The 16,984-nt window shown below is 34.7% G+C and overlaps 1 protein-coding gene across 5 annotated transcripts in view; it reads right to left on the bottom strand.

Moving 5' to 3' along the window:
• Positions 1–16,984, bottom strand: part of MATR3 (matrin 3) — a 29,948-nt gene that overhangs the window by 12,699 nt on the left and 265 nt on the right. For 3 of the 5 annotated variants that reach the window (XM_014529070.1, XM_014529068.1, XM_014529073.1), the window contains 2 exons: positions 5,372–6,462; positions 542–603 (listed from right to left, as the gene is read on the bottom strand). In XM_014529070.1, the coding sequence (XP_014384556.1) occupies positions 542–603; positions 5,372–6,283 (974 nt within the window). In that variant the 5' untranslated portion in view covers positions 6,284–6,462. Of the gene's footprint in view, positions 1–541; positions 604–5,371; positions 6,463–16,945; positions 16,973–16,984 lie in introns of those variants that run through there. The other 2 variants (XM_014529071.1, XM_014529069.1) reach the window with 2 other exon arrangements.

Raw genomic sequence — 16,984 nt, 5'->3', positions numbered from 1 at the left:
AGTACCAAGAACACACTAGAAAGGACAGCCCCAACAGAGGTAGGCATATGTGAAAATTGCAACACCAGTGAACAATGGGTATTATGTGTGCTGCTTAGGCAGGAAGATTCTCCATGAAATCAATTTTATTCTAGTTTAAACTCAGAAACAAATGTATGCCAAAACCAAAAAATACATCCTGAAAGTTTTTGCTTAACAACTAATTTGTAACTTCTATGAACTTTTCCTTTCTTTGTATATTCAATATTTTTAGAGCATGTATTATTGTTACTGAAATACCCTACGTATCAAAAGCTATCTTAAGTCTATTAAAAATCCTCTCAATTTGTATAAAAAGACCAATGTTTATTTACACTAGAATATTAACAAAAGTATCACTATCACTGCATCTAATATTCCATATAAGATCCCAGATCTAAACATTGCCTATGCAGTAATAACAATGTGGATATTACAAGTAAATGACCAACTCCCCCAAACCAATCAATGGTTGTTTCCAATTCACGATTAAGGATGCTTTAAAGGTATTTCAAACTCCTACATTTCAAGCAGCAGCTGGCATCGACGACTGTGACTTGCTCCATTGATATGTTGACTCCACTCCTGCAGCAAAGTAAATTCGTAGAATTAACAAATATAAAGCTAAAATATTTTCACTTGAACCATTCAAACTCTGGGATGTTAATTTATATGCAGTATCATAGGCTGTAAAAACACCTGCACATTCACTAATCACACTGAATTTAAAATCTTTTCTCTGAATCCCTGTATCTTGATCCTGCCCTCAAATACGACATGCACACTCTTGGAAAAACTGGATAACTTGGTTAACATATTAATAGGCCTGACAGGGAAAAGATATAGAGTTAATAATAAAGATCAAGAATAGTAACTGACCTTGCTTTAGATTAGCTAGACATAATTTCTGCTGTAGAACAAACTAAATTATTCATGTCAAATATTAGAATTGCTTTTTTATAGTACTCTAAATATGACAAAATATCCACGCTTATATCTACTTTCCTAGAAAGTATGTTTTAAATGTGAACAATTAGCTAAACATGAAGGCTTTAATTTCATCTAGCCTTTGAGATATGACCCAAGTATACTACAAACATAAAGCTAAGATGATTCAACAGAAATGGCTTTTCTAGAACATATTCCCCATTTACCCCAAATCTAAGTTCCCATTATATTTCCCAAAAATAAAGAAGCAAATTTCAATGCCAGCTCCCAACTTTTAAAGGAGGGAAACGCTGCATTTGGTCAATATTTGCTCCTTTGTATTTATTTCAAATTTAAAGGGATTAACTTTTCTATTTTATGCAAATAAATGTTCGTTTCTTTAGTTAAAAAAAGTAAGTAAATGATTAATGTTTTAAGTAATATAAGAGAGTTGTTAGGAAAAGTAGGCTCTGCTGCCACACTGCCTGGTTCTATTTCCAAGGTGTCACTTGCTAGATGTGAATCTCTGGTACAAAACAATTCATTGTGATGCAATATTCTCGTATGGTTTTATAAAAAGTAAATTAAATAAAGATAAACTGCTTATTGCCAGGCACATAGAAAGTGCTCAGAAAGTGAAATATTATTACATTGCTAATGAATGCTATCTTGTTTTACAATTCCTGCTGTATGAGTATTATTGTTTCACAAAATGAGGCAACAACTTTTATAACATCCACACTATCTAATGCAATATTTGGAATATAAAACATGGTCAGGCAATGTTTTAAAAAAGGCTCTCACGAGCTGAATTAAAACAAAGAACCAAATTTACAAGAGATAACTTTTTGAAAAGCTTTAGAATTGTTTTTATAGACAGGATCCTAAATTTAAAAAACTGATCTATCTTACAAGTTTACAAACATTCTAATAGAATTAACTAAAATCCCATGAGAGAACCAAGATGAAATACATCCAAACAGAATGGCATTTCTCAGAACTTGAAGAGCTACCTCTCAAATCCAGATCGTCTTTTGAATAATGGCTATCAATAAGGAATTCAAAGAGATCTCTCTAGCTGGCTCTACAACTAGATTATTTGGGATATAAAGGGTTTTACAGGCAAAGCAACAGACCATTGACTTGTTGGAGGCCACTTTTAAAATGGCTGTAAGCAAGAGGCACCATAGGTAAAGTTGATAAAAAACAGAAGAGGGTTCAACAAATAATTTAGAATTTTCGGAACTAAAAATATCCTCAGATTTTATTTATAAAATATCTTTGAAAAGTAGTGTGTTGGGAGAGGAGTTAAGTTACCCTATTAAGGCATGCTTCTAATTCATTGGAGAGGGAAAGGGTATCTAGTTGAACAGAAATTATTTATATCCAACACTCCATGCCCTTTAAAAGGTTCAAACTTACGCTAAAGTGTGGCTGATCTTTCAAGGGACTCAAGTACTAGAAGGAAGGCCAAGATGAAAGAATCAGTTACAAACCTCCCCAAACCCACACATTACTAATCTGCACTACCACACCTGATCTTTTACTGTTTGGTTTAAAGTGAGGATTAAAAGTCAAAGGGTTTTTAAAAAACTTATAAATCCTTGGATTCTCCATAGAGGTTAACTCTCATATCAGATTAAAAAAGAATAAGGATTCTCTTTTTGAATTCAGAAGTTCTGTAGGAAAACCAAGTTATATAAGAAAGGATAATTTGGACAAGCACTTTTGGAATGGCAGAATAAAGAATAACATAAGGGCTTCTAGAATAATACTAAAAGGAAAAATATGAACTCAAGTGACAAGACAGTGAAAGGCCAGTTTTCTTTAAGTAAAAGGAATTTGAGGTTGTATAGAAAAGCAACTTGATGCTCTAAAACGACCTTGAAAGAAAGAAAAGCAATACCATCACTGAAAGTCACTTAAATATAAATGATGACAAATTAGATGAGGTTTTTTCACCTAAAGTTTCTTATTTCATACTAAAAAGTTTTGATCATGTACGTTACTTAACGTTACCATTAAGTGAAAAGAACAGATTTTCCAAGTTATGCAGCAATACCAGAGAGCAGGATTAAATATTTTAAAAAATGTCATCTACTTTCACCCCAGGAATTTTCTCTGAAGTAATTGTTTCTACATCAGCTATCAAAAGAGTAAGAACCACTGCTAAATGTAAAATTTTAATTATTTTTTTCAATTATGCAGGTATCCAGAAAACATCAGCTATGTTAAGGAAACTCTACATTGAGAATTCAGGTGGTTACACTTCTTAAAATTGGTCCAAATTACAAATATACATTTTGTAAATCAAGCAATCAAAGGACCTCTAAACTAGTTCTTAATATTCCCAATATTGTCAGAAAACCAAAACTAGGTAGGGCCTAAGCATTTTTACAGGTTAAAAGTACCTCTATACTAGAGTTAGGGTATCTTACTCTTGAACCTAAAGTTTCACCAAATATTTTTAAACTGTTCTTTTGTTTGTTTAGACCCCATTTACTATTATTTACTAATATCACTGTTTAGGAACTAGAGGTAGCAAAATTTGGAGAAAAAATAATTCTATATATAAAACAGAAACTTTTCTTGATTCAGGTCCTCCTGTGGTTTCCTTTTGTGTTCCTTTACTCAATTGATTTTCTATGTGCAAGCAACAAGGTCAAATTACTGCTCAGTCAAAAGGAGACTTCTAACAACAGGCTTTGATTTATTACTCCAGTAACAAAGATGGTAAGTCCCTTAAAATCACTTTCATTTGAGATATGTAACTAGTGATTTTCCTTGGAATTTAGAGGTCCTACCTGAAAACATCGGTCAATATTGCCATTACTGCAAAAAGGCAAGGAGTAATGCAAACATTTTGTGTCACCGAAGTTTAATGGACTTTATTATTAAGTAAACTCCCATCAGACCTAGAACTTGAAGTTCAGTACTGAACAAAAACTACATCCTATAATATATTCTTAGTATTAGCCAAAAAAATTGAAAAAGGACATTAGTCAAATCACCTATCAAATGAATTTCCATGAGTTTGAAATTCTGTATCTTAAATGAAAATTGATCTATAATTTTAAATTTAGCATTTAATGTTAATCTATTTTGGTATAGATTAAAATATTTGTGTACTTAAACTATACATTAATTCAAAAGATTTTTGTAATACTTGAGAATTACTTTAAAAAAACATTTTTCAAAGTACTCTATAAACTCAAATATAAGTCTCTCCTCTTAATTATCTGTGACAAAAATATTGAGGTCCAAACACTAGATTATAATCTATGATTTAGTTAATTCAAAATCAATACTCACTAAAAAATGCATTTAAAAGGAATTGTGATGAATAGAAAATGACCTTTCCAAATGTTACTGTAAATAAAATACCCTATGTAACAGTAACCATCAATTTCATGGCAACATATCCCAGTTAAATAGAAATGAACTATACACCACATCAGGAAAAACGGATGGTCGTGTTGACTTTAAGTCAACTGCACTGTATATTGAAAAAATAATCATCAGAGAACAAGTAAAACCTAAACATTGAAAGAGAAAAGGACAACATATTTAAAAGAGCATTTTGTAAAAGTTCCCATTTTGCCAGATGTGATAATTAAAGCAAAGGAGAATCGAGATATATAAATATATTTTTTTGTTCAAATGACTATACCAGAAGTCTAAGCCTAAGTCAGAAAAAGAATACGTTTATGAGGAGCACAGAGCAGGATACTGCAGTAATTGATTTTTCCAAGTCTCTAAAGGGATAGATGCAATATGGGATAATAAAAAGTGAGTTTTGAAGTATGTTTAAGAAAGTTGTGGAAAAGGAGAAAAAAAATGATGAAAAATTTCAGTTATAGTATGAGAGTTTGTGTTAAAGGGAAATTAAAAAAGGAAGAATGAACTAATCTAAAATATAAAACATACTGAAACAAACACCAGGGCTCTACATTAACTCTTTCCCTATAGCCACAGATAAGGAAAAAAAGAGAATCTTTCAAGAATCCATCTTTACTACATACAAATCAGCAATCAAGACAGATGGAGAGCTAAAATCTAGCATCCTGAATGGCAGAGCATATTGACTGCAAAAAAAAAAAAATACTTAAAACAATTCAACAAAGCAGACAAAAAACTGCTTAAATATGAATAAGAAGATTATACTGATGCCAAAAACCAACAAGATAATCCCAGTGGATGACAGTTTTGTGGCCAGAAGTAATCTCGGCAGATTGTATTAATGTAAAGCCCTGGTTTAAAATGCTCAAAAACCAATTACCTTCCAAATAAAGTGTTCTCAAAAGTATAAAAATTCTTGATCAACTCAGTGTCACCAGACTACAGAATTAGAGTAAAAGATATAGGTAAATACAGAATAGACACTACAATGTACAAGAAATTAGAAGCATCTGTTGTATTAACTCACCTTATTAGAATGAACTGGCAAATCACATATAGAGCACAGATGGGGATAACCCTTCGGTAAGAGTCCATGGAAGTCTTCAATATTGCTACTTGGAGGAGCGCCCCTCTTTTTCTCAAAGAGAGATCTCTCTTGTAAGGGGCCAGGACCACGTCCCATTCTCTCATACTCACTGTCAAATTTATGATAGTTATGCGAGGTCTCACCAAAAAAAGAATCATCCCTACACCTTTCTCCATCTCTTAATCTGTCATCTTCATAATCCATTCTGTCATAATAACCAGATTCTTGAGAACGACTTCCATGGTCATAATCAAGCACTGGGTTGAGACTAGGCCCACGATCATCAAAACTATCTCTTCTAAAGTGCCTTTTTTCTTCCCAATCATCCCTAGGTACTCTGTATGGTGGCTCCCGTGTAGCAGATCTGCCATCTCTACCATAACTCAATGTAGGGCCTTCTTCAGTTCTCCTCCTTTTAAGGGGTAGAAGGATTTGGGGCAAATTCTCAGGAGTTATCTTGTCCTCTGGATAACGACTCAGTTCATCTAAGTCTCTAGCAGGCAGACCAAAGCGGGCCAAAATGTTACTGGCCTGGTCTGCATCTCCACGGTGTTGAGAAGACAAAGGGAGTGGACCTGTACTTCCAATGTTAAATATAGACTGCAAATTATGGGAAGAAGTACTAGCAGAAGACAGTGCACTATGAGCTCCTTGTTGATTCAATGAAGAACTCATTCCAAGATTCATTAAACTAGCAAGGCGTGCAGTACCCTGGTTCATCCTTCCAAGAGATGCTGGCATAGTTAAAGACTGGGTAGCAGCAGCAAGAAGGCCTATTCCTGCTGCAGACAGGTCACGCCCATGACCCTGCGTGTCCCTACCGAGAGATGACTGCTGGAATGACTTGGACATTGTAGAACTATCTCTTGGCTAGTTTATAGATTAAAAAAAAATTTTTTTTTAAAAGATGGCCAAAAAGAAAGCTCAAACTAGAAAACTAGATTAACCGTGCTTCAAAAAATGGTAACGCCAAGAAAAAGGATCAATAAGGACTGTAGAATCTTCTTCAAGCTGAGAACCAGCAGACAACTCTGTAGAAAAATAAGCAATTTTAGTCATAAATCCCTTTAAGTAGATGCCGTTTTTTAAAGAAAAAAAACTTATGCATCATGTTGATAAAAAAAAAACATTTAAGATCTCAAACTTACAAGGAATTTATTATATATCTTAAAACAGATTCCAGATGTATGCAGAGCCTGCATATAGATATTTAAAAAGTAATCTTTCATGCTAAAGTTTAACTATTAAAGGGAATTTCATACTAAATTTAAAAACATTTCAATTGAAGGGGTAGATAGATGTCTGAGCACATCAAAATTTCAGTAAAAATATAGATGGGTCTCTTCTTTCAGAAGAATAAAAATACACCCTATAGTATGATGCTTAAGTTCCAGGAGAAGACTAAAAACAAACAAAAATCAATGTCAACAAGTCAAAGATGAATCAGTTGTATTCTGCTTTAGAAAATGAGACCTATTATAACTATCAGAAAGAACCAAGTAAAATCACAAGTAAATGAAGTTAGGTGTCAAGTACCTAGTATAAGATATAAGACCAAACACAATAGCTGAGACCTTTATGTAGCAAAATCAATTGGAGGTGAAGACAGATGTGAAGAAAATTAAGTGGCTTCCTACAGTTCAAGGATTTCTGCACAAATATAAGCCGTATGACTAACTGCCTTCTTACTGTCCACCCTATGTCAGGCAGTATTTATTTCATTTCTAATCTTATGAGGTAAGAATTAAGTGTGGTCGGTACAGAAATAAGAGACCTCCCAAGAAAAAACCCCAAATACAGGAAGTGTAGGTGATTCAAAGAAGTGAAACTCTCCAAGTTTAGCATGCACCAACACTCATTTAATGCTCAGGGCTTCAGCACCTCTAGAGTTCAAAACAGGTAAAACTGAAAACAAGATCATGCTTGCATAGGCTTCTGGAAACTTTCCATAAGAATAGTCATAATCACCTGGAAAATTTAAATTCTGAATATGATCACCCAAGATGTATTTCTGGATGAAATTATTTTCATTTTCTTTCTTAAATCGTTCTTTTACCTCAGAAACGGGTATGTAAGAATTTGCAAAGCATTTATGTATGATTCTCATAAAATATTAAATGATGTACATAACAAATGTCCTTGATGAAACAATATTTTATAATCGCAACTACATACAGATGTTTTAAATTGTTTGCTATAGAATCCTATTTGGAGGCTCTGTTAAGTTTTTATATGTTTGATGATCCATACACCTAAGCACTGATAGTGGAGGAATACATAAAACTTTATTACAGTAAAAACCAGGCAATATTTAATAGTTCCAAGTCTATTATGGAACCAATCCCACTAATAATAGAATAATGCAAGGAAACACTGAACAAATACAGTGGTAGATGAAGTATTAAAAAAAAAAAGGTTACAGGCAGAACTACATTTTACAAAAAGATGTAAAAAAGTTAAAAGGACACAGAAAAATCTATCAGAGGTGACTGGAATTACAAGATGTTTTTGTACACCAAGAAAGATGAATTTGAGAAAAGACACCAAAGAAACTAGTTCTGGATGAGACCTGTTATATAAACTACTAAAGCTTTAAGATGAGATTAATAAAAATAAAGACAAGTGGACTTCTTTTAAGTTTCTTTGATATGTCTTAAAAATGCCGTACAGAAAGGCAGTTGAAATACTGTGTAAAAACACTGATAGGGACCCTCTAAATTTTCATGTATACTTTATTGAAAAAAAAACTTAGAGGGTTTTTCAAAATCAGTATTTTAAAGTACCAAGGTTATTATTAATTGCAGTTTTTGCTCTTCGTGTTATAGGCAAAACTTTGTGTTACTGAAAAGCTAGTTTTTAAAAAGAACTATTCTTTTCCCTCAGAGAAATTATACAATAGTATTATGATCATGTGTAAAATTTTTAAGTTCATCATATTTTAAGAAAATGATTGTTGGATTAGAGACCTCAAATACTTTCCTTTGTAAGGTTCAATGAAAACAATGGCTCTGCAAAAAGAAAGGTTATGAGAAGGTAAAAGATAACCTTAAGACAAAACAGAAAATGGATGTCAGAAAAAGGGTAAGACAAACAATGTAAATCCCATGACAACTTATAATTTCATTAAGAATAACCTTAAAGTTTGTAATTTTATTAGACCAAAGAAATTGAAAGAAATCAGGCATGACTATTTAAAGAGCTTTTATGAAAATAATTCTTTTATTATCTTTGGTCAATGGTAAACATAAGACAAGCCATTTAAAGGCTCATTTAAACAAGACTGGCCTAAGCTGATCAATGATTCTCTCATCATTGACATTTCTCTCTCTCTCTCCCTCTCCCGTCCTCTCTGAAATCAATACCCCACTCCCCCAAAAAACAAGACCTGCCTATTCAAGTTGGCACAGATATTCACTAAATTATTAAAGACTTTAAAAAGATTAGCTTATTTTACTGTAGGTTTTCCCCTCATAATTATGTTCTTTTTTCATAGCATATTATGAGATTATTATTAAGTTTGAAAATAGTTCCTTGGAAAGAATTCTAACATGTAATGTCAAAATCTAATTTACCCATTTAAGATCTTTATATAATAAATTCTAAATGCCCATCAGGGCAGAACCTTTTACTTGCCAAAAAGAAAGTACCTCCATCCCCAAATCAGGAAAACATAAGAAAAGGGGGCTAACATCATCCATAATTAGGCTTCACAAATATCGTTTACTACAATCTGATACTCAAATTTTTAACAGGCTTAAAACTCATTTTTATAGACAATTCTATTAAATAATTAACCTAGAACTTAAAGCTAGTTTATGACCTAATTGTAAATACTAAATATGTTAGCTACATATTCAACATCTTAACAAATATAATCTGGATGTATGGTTAAGAATTAAGTTTCCATGAATAATATTCAATCCTCCCCACTCTATAAATAGCTATCTGATATTCTTTACTGGATTTATTTTCATCTCCAATTAAAAGTGGAATACTAAAATATTTCAGAAAACAAAGCTTAACACACTCAGAAAGTTCTTGAAGCAAATGGTTGTTCCATATTTAGATACTCTCCTATGTAACATAAAGATTACATTAGTTCTGTTATTCATTCCTTCAAAGGACTATTTATTCAGCAGGATTACTAAAATAAGCATAAACAAACTTTAGTTCTTTAAAAGATATTATAGCCTGACTGGTATGGCTCAATGGTTGACCCTTGGCTCATGAACCAGGAGGCTAGGATTCAATTCCTACTCAGGGCACATGGGCTTAGTCCCCAGTGGGGGGCATGTAGGAGGCAGCTGATGGATGTTTCTATCAATCTCTCTCCCTTCCTCTCTCTAAAATTAGTAAAAATATTTTTTTAAAAAAAAAAGGAAAAAAAGATAATATAGAAGAAAATATTCAGCTTCTAAATTCAAAATTTAAAAATGCTATGTTTTAAAGGTATCTACTACTATATGGATCTTTAGCTATGTTCTTAAATGTGTGAATTACTTCATTACAACAAATTTTCAGAACCACAAAACTTGTAGAGATAACTCAGGAAAAGATGCCTTCATACTGACATTATTTTAAGCCTTCACCTCACATAAAAACTTTTAAGTAATAGTCAGAAACTATTTTCTTAGAGTATTTTCCTTTTTGGAATTAAAAACACAAAGGGTGTAAGAAATTTTCAGATTTTCCAAATGTTCTATCAAAGTCAAACATCTTTGTGATTTGTTAACTTATTCTTGTGAAAATATGCCAAATGTTTAAAGTAGCAACTAACAATACCAATACAGTAAAAATGCCCTAACCATGTTACCAAAGATGGCAGGGATAGCTCATTATTAGTAATTTCAAAGCAGCATCACTTGGGCCCTGGCTGGTGGCTCAGTTGGTTAGAGTGTTGTCCTATACACCAAAAGCTTGTGGGTATGAGCCCAGGTTAGAGTGCGTGTAGGAGGCAACCCTCCATGTTTTTTGCTCTCGCTCTCTCTAAAAATCAATAAACATCTTCTGGTGAGGATTAAAAAGAGAAAGAAAAAAAACAGCATCATTTGAAAAGGTAGCTGCTTAATTTTGTTTTTTGCTCTCGCTCTCTCTAAAAATCAATAAACATCCTCTGGTGAGGATTAAAAAGAGAAAGAAAAAAAAAGCATCATTTGAAAAGGTAGCTGCTTAATTTTGCCACACACACACACACACACACACACACACACACACACACGGCATCCATTCCTGTGGTCAGAACTTTTACTAATTTCCAATTGAAGTACAAGGCTAGGTCCTGGCCGGGTAGCTCAGTTGGTTAGAGCATCATCCCAATACTCCAAGACTGTGGGCTTGATGCCAGGTCAGGACACATACAAGAAGCAACCAATGAATGTGTAAACGGGTGGAATAACACATCGATGTTTCTCTTTCTCAAATCAATTTTTAAAAAATGTGTAGATTCCTGGAATCCATGAGAGAACTATTGAATCTACTGGAAATGGTGCCTGGAACTTTGCATAAAGTACAGGGTTAGGTTAATTATTCCATATTTAAAGCTTTCTCACTTAATTTTATAATGGTGTTTTACACCAGAGGTTGCCAACCAGTGGTCTGTGAGGTCCGAAAGGTTGGCGACCTCTGTTTTTAAACAGTTTATCAACATAGTTTCCATTTTAAAGGGCTGTGGGCTAAGTCCCCAGTAGAGGACATGCAGGAGGCAGCCGATTGATGATTCTCTTATTTTTCTCTCTCTTCCTTTCTGAAATCAACAAGAATATATTTAATAAACAAATAACTAACTTAAATAGTAAACCCCTTAGGAAATAAAACCTCAGCTCTAATAATTTCAGCTTTGTATAAAGCAATGCATCTAATATGTGCCTCATTACAATAGGAAAGATGAAACATTATAAAATGCAGTGCCAGAAAGGCTCACAAATATTTTTAAGGGCTTTAAGACTATTGTCCTTAATCCATTTTACAGACCTGGATTCAACATCTAGCCCACTTCTTGAGTCTTAGGCTAACGATAAAAGTGGTGCAAAGTTCTTTCAGCTGCTAAAATAGAAAATGTGTTAATCAGTAGAAGGGATTCCTATTTAGACTTGAAATATTTTTCTTCTTCCTAGCTTTAAAAATTTCTCCCAGTGACTTTCAATTAGACATTAAATATTTTCAGATTAGAGCAAGAAAGGAAAGTGATTAATAATCCCATATCACAGGATAGAAAGTTATCCCATTTACCGAGCAATTTTGATTCTTGATTTGATCTGATACTAACTTGGCTTACTCTTTTCTCTAATAAATAGCAAAATTAATGGTTTTCATCCAAGCACCATTCTGCAACCTTACAATTTTCCTCTATATTCACTTTATGTTCTACTTTCTTTGCTTCCATAAACACATGCACAACTCTTTGATTTGGTATATAATGCAGTATAGATTTTTGGTGCCCCAAATGCCTTGATCTAAATCCTGATTCTATTACAAAATAGCAGTGTGACTTTGGGCACATTACTTGTTTCCAAATTCCGTAAAATGGGAATAAAAATACCTATTTCATAAGACCTTTAAGATTTCATACATTAACCTACACAAAACACCTAGAATGGTGTCTGACACATACTAAGCACACACAGTAATCTGTAATCTGATCCTCAAAACCAAGGAGAAAACAAACTTTAGAGATAAAAGGACTGACCAAGATATATGAATGAAGAACTTACAAATCTTTCACTTGTACTGTACCTATTTTAAAAAGATTTTTAATAGATTTTTAGGGAAAGGGAGAAACATCGATGTGAGAGTGAAACACTGGCTGCCTCCTGCATGCCCCTGGGGATTCAGTCTGAAAACTGGGACACGTGCCCTGATGGGAATTGACCCCACTACCCTTCCGTACATGGGACCATGCCCAACCGAGCCACACGACCAGGACACACTTGTGTTGTACCTTTATGTCCCATCCATTTCTATCAAAGCCAGAATTCATATTTGAACTTTGTTACTGAACCTGAGGTAAGCTTAAAAGACCAGATTTAAAGACTGGTAGTAACCTAGACAAATAAAATTGAAGAACAGAAGTGAATTACAGTGAAAGCAGACAAATTAAACCTCTACCTTCTTTCTCTACTGCCAATCTGCCTCTAAATTACCTTTTCCTCCTCCAGAACAAAGTCCTTACCTCTCTATTTCCTCTGCCATAACCTTATTGGAGATCAGTCCTCCTGCCTTTCGGCTGGACTCCTTGCATCCATGCATGTTCAACTTCCAATATAAACTTCCTAAAACATCACTCATTATCTTACACTCCACTGTTTAAAAACATACTACACCTTACTACTTACACATGAAGTCCACATTATGGTTTTCAATGACTTTCATATATTGGTTGCATCCTAAACCCACTTTCTACCATTTGCCAACACCTCATGAGAAAGGTCGTTTTATGAGCAATTATAGAGGCTACTCTTGTGCAAATTACTAGCTGGAATGTGTCTCTCCTCTTATTTAATATACTGGTATGGCCCAGCACCTCCACTTCCTATAAATGCATTTTTATACAAACAAGTGTGTACAAATATTCAAGATTAGAAACAGAACATTAACATGATCTCAGATACCTTTTACATACCAATTTGCAATGCATTCCTCCTTCCCTCTAATAATCCCTTGTCTTACCACTTTATATCTTAGAAAATGTTACTTTTACATTAACTTCTTTTACAAATTGACTTAATAATATGTATTGTTACCTGCTTTTAGAAACTGATTTCAACATGAATCAAACCTACATTTCGCTACAATATACTGTTACAGTACATATATGTACTTATCTATTCTGCAACTGATGAACATTTAAGGTTGTTTCTAATTTCTTGCCTTAGCAAGAATGCTATGAAAATTTCTTGGTGCCTCATGTTTGTGTGAAACTGCCTCCTCCATGGTGCCTTTCCAGAATACCAGAGCCTGTACAAGGATACAGTTAAGCATTAAAATTGTTCTCACGTTTCACACCTCACAGCAAGAATATTTTAAGTACAAATGTTTGTATTTATTTGATATTGCTGTTCCTTTCCCAACCACTGCCTGCTCTAACGCTCAACTTTAAAATTTCACATTTGGGATAGGGTCTTCTCCTGTGAGTTAATATACCAAAGGAAGATGTTTAATCCCCACAAAGGGGGAGGCATACAAATCACCTTGAAAAATCACAAAGTTCTTCATTAGCAAACTATGATACTGCAAATCAAAGAGCCTATTTCAAACCCTATTATCAACTGATTTCTTTCCATACCTGCTGCATTTATTGCTTGCCCACTATGACATCTACCATAGATGGTCTTTATTTTCCTCTATGCTCTCCTTTTCCAGCAGTATATCCAATAGCAATGTCTGGGAAGAACGACACCCAGCCCCCATCCTGGGCACCCTTCTTTGTTTTTCTACTAATTAAATTCTGTTATACGATATGTTAAAAAAAAAGAAAAGAGAGAGAGAGAGAGAGATGTACCAAAAACCACAGGTTAATTGGGACTCTAGATCAAGAGTGTCAGACATAAGCCCTTTAAAAAACATCCCAGAAAAAAAGCATGTATTTTATATAAATTAGGCTTTAAACTTTAGAGTAGCTTTTAAAAAAATTTTATTGACCCTGTGAAAAGGCCCACTACATAGCTAAAAATTAAAAGAGCAAAGCTACTGTCTACAACCCTTCCACCCCAGCCTGAAAGAACTTAGTATTGTCTACCCAAAGCCAGTCAAGTATACTCAGAACACATCACAAGTGTGGGACACAAAGCAATTCTGACTAAATGAGGCATATAAAAATGAAGTACTTTTATTTTACTTATTTATTTTTAAAAATTGATTTTAGATAGGGAGGAAGGGAGAAAGGGAGAGAGATGGATCCACTGCCACTCCCGTAGGTGCCCTGATGGCAATGGAACCCACGACATCCTGACACACAGGATGACACTCGAACCGAGCCAGAAGGGCCAGGGCCAAAACAAAGTACTTTTTAACTAAAAGAACATCTAATAAACCATTATCCAATTCTTTGGTTTTGCTCATAACATAATTAATGGCTACAGTTCACATTGTAAACTAGTTAGCATTAGTCCCAGTAATAGCAAACTTAATATTTTAAAATGAGAATGTCTTTAGATTCCAATGTTTGTCTACACATGATAACCAGAGTATCTTACACAACAAACACTATTACTTTTGTCACTTTTGAAAACTACACCTCAGACTAAGGAAGGTGTCTCACTTCTGGCAATTACCCTAAAAAATACATGAGGATCCTAAAAAACAAAACACCACAAAATTCTGGTCTTTTAAGCAGTTCTAACATTTACAAAAAATGTTTCCTTTCACCCCTCATTACAAAAGTAAATATAATTTCTTGTGGGTATTTCAGAAAAACATAAGGAAATGCAAATCACCCATAACACCTATCCAGAGCTAATATTCTGGACATATTTCTATTTTTTGTTTCACACATTCCTTTAAACAACAACGAAATATTAAATTTGGCACCAGTAGAATTTTATTACATTTTCTTTCTTTCCAATTAATACTATATTACATTATCATTTCCACATCATTACTCTCTTAAACAGTTTTAAATAGCTGTACAGACTTCCATTTGATGGCCACACTATAATTAGCAGATCTCCAAATGTTCAATCTCTGGGATTTTTAATATGCTTAATAACTGCGATTAACATTCATGTACATAAATCTATTACCTCCCTTGGGCTTTAATCTTCTATAAAATTAGCGATCGGAACATTTTATTTCTAAAATTATGTAATACATTTCCTTTGCATTCCTCAGTTGTTCAAATTTGTTTTATCATAAACTGATTTGTAGTATTTAGCGTTTACACTTCCCTAAAAGCATTAGTAAAATTAGTGTTTTAATACTCCTTTAACATACGAAATTCAAATTAAGGGTGGTTAAATCCTACCGAATTAGTTCAAAATGTTAGGTAAAAGCAAAACCACTTACACATAGCTGATAAGGGAGATATGTAAAGATAATTAAGAGAAAAATTCCTCTCTGGGTGAAGTATACGCTAATGTTTTAAATATATGTTAAATGCAAAGTAAGAAATGGAAATTTAAAAAATTTAATGCACTTCAACACAAACATCTTCTGGCTAAAGATCGATTTTCCAAATGTTACATAACCAGCTAGAAAAATCTTCATGTAGTACTTCAATTATGTTTAATTTCGGGTTTGAAAAAAACCGTTTTTAGTTATGTGGAAAGGCACACCATAGAGCTTTTTTGCATCAAAAATCTGCCTTCCCCGCCTTTTTGATGACTAAAACAATACTAATGTTGAAAAAATTATGTCAATAGACTGCATAGATGACTAACCATTGAGTTTTTAAAAGGAAATTTTATTCTGAACATTTAATCCTCATGTTATTTTTGCCGGAGAGTACAACTGTTTGTATTAACCTGGGAGAAAACCATGTCTATTTAAAAATATTAAACCAAGCTCTGTTCAACAAGCAAAACGCAGCATCAATACAAAATCTCATGACTACGACCTGGGAAATCAACGACTCCCACATTCATTACTCCAGCGCGCTTGATAAAGACTAGAAATTTAAGAATCGCCGTAACCGTTCTAGAAATATTTAGCTGGAAAACTGTAACTCATCCAATAGGAATATTCCACAGAACAGTATAAACACCTAGAAAACATTCCTCCACGGTAAATGGGGAAAATCCCCGTAGAGCGAGCATCGCACAGCGCTAGCAGCAATGAAAAGAACAGCGATGCGACTACACCACGGTACTCCAAACCCTTTGTCTGGAAACCGGAAGGTCCCACACCACACGATCCTCTCCAGGGAACCTAGACTGATAATATTTTAATAAAAGGAAAAGGAATGTGAGGCGAGCCTCTAAACCAGAACAAATCTCCTGCCTCGCAGTGTACTGCCGATGGCTTTATCCACGACGCAATGCAAAAAACAAGCGTTAACGTTTCATTTTTCGGCCATTTTTAAGCGCCTGGGGGTGGGGACGAATTGTTTCCGAGGTCCGGCTAAAATAGCGCGCGCATGTGTGTGGGCGGGGGACAGAGGAATCTTAGGGGGCGCTACGAAGTGATGGGCGAGGAGCAGAGCGAAGGCCGTGACACCAAGAAAGCGACGCTGCTCAAACCGCCAAGCCTTTCAATCTGCGAAATCCTCCATTTTAGTGCACACTTCCAGGCGCAAGAGGAAAAAAAAATAAAGCAAACATGTGGAATTGGCGCTATCCAAGGACTTCCCTCGCTTAACTGTCCTCCCCAAACGGCAGGCCCCCTATGGACAGTCGGTCCCTCAGGCCTCTAGTGCTCCTCCCTTCTCAGCGCTGCAGCTCGCGTGTAACGGGCTCGTCGTCCCGCCCCCGCCCACAGAAAGCCCAGGGCGCGGGAAGCTCGGACTCCCCCCCCCCCCCCCCGACTCTCTCACCGCACCCCGGGCCCATGGCTGGCTGCGTATGTCCTTCCGGGACCGCTCACCTCAGCCGCCCGAGGAGGCTGGTTGCGCCGCCACTGCGC

Source organism: Myotis brandtii, unplaced genomic scaffold, assembly GCF_000412655.1.
Source record: "Myotis brandtii unplaced genomic scaffold, ASM41265v1 scaffold668, whole genome shotgun sequence".
Lineage (NCBI taxonomy): Eukaryota > Metazoa > Chordata > Mammalia > Chiroptera > Vespertilionidae > Myotis > Myotis brandtii.
The sequence above is the reverse complement of the archived record's forward strand: the minus strand, read 5'-3'. Positions and strand labels throughout refer to the sequence as shown.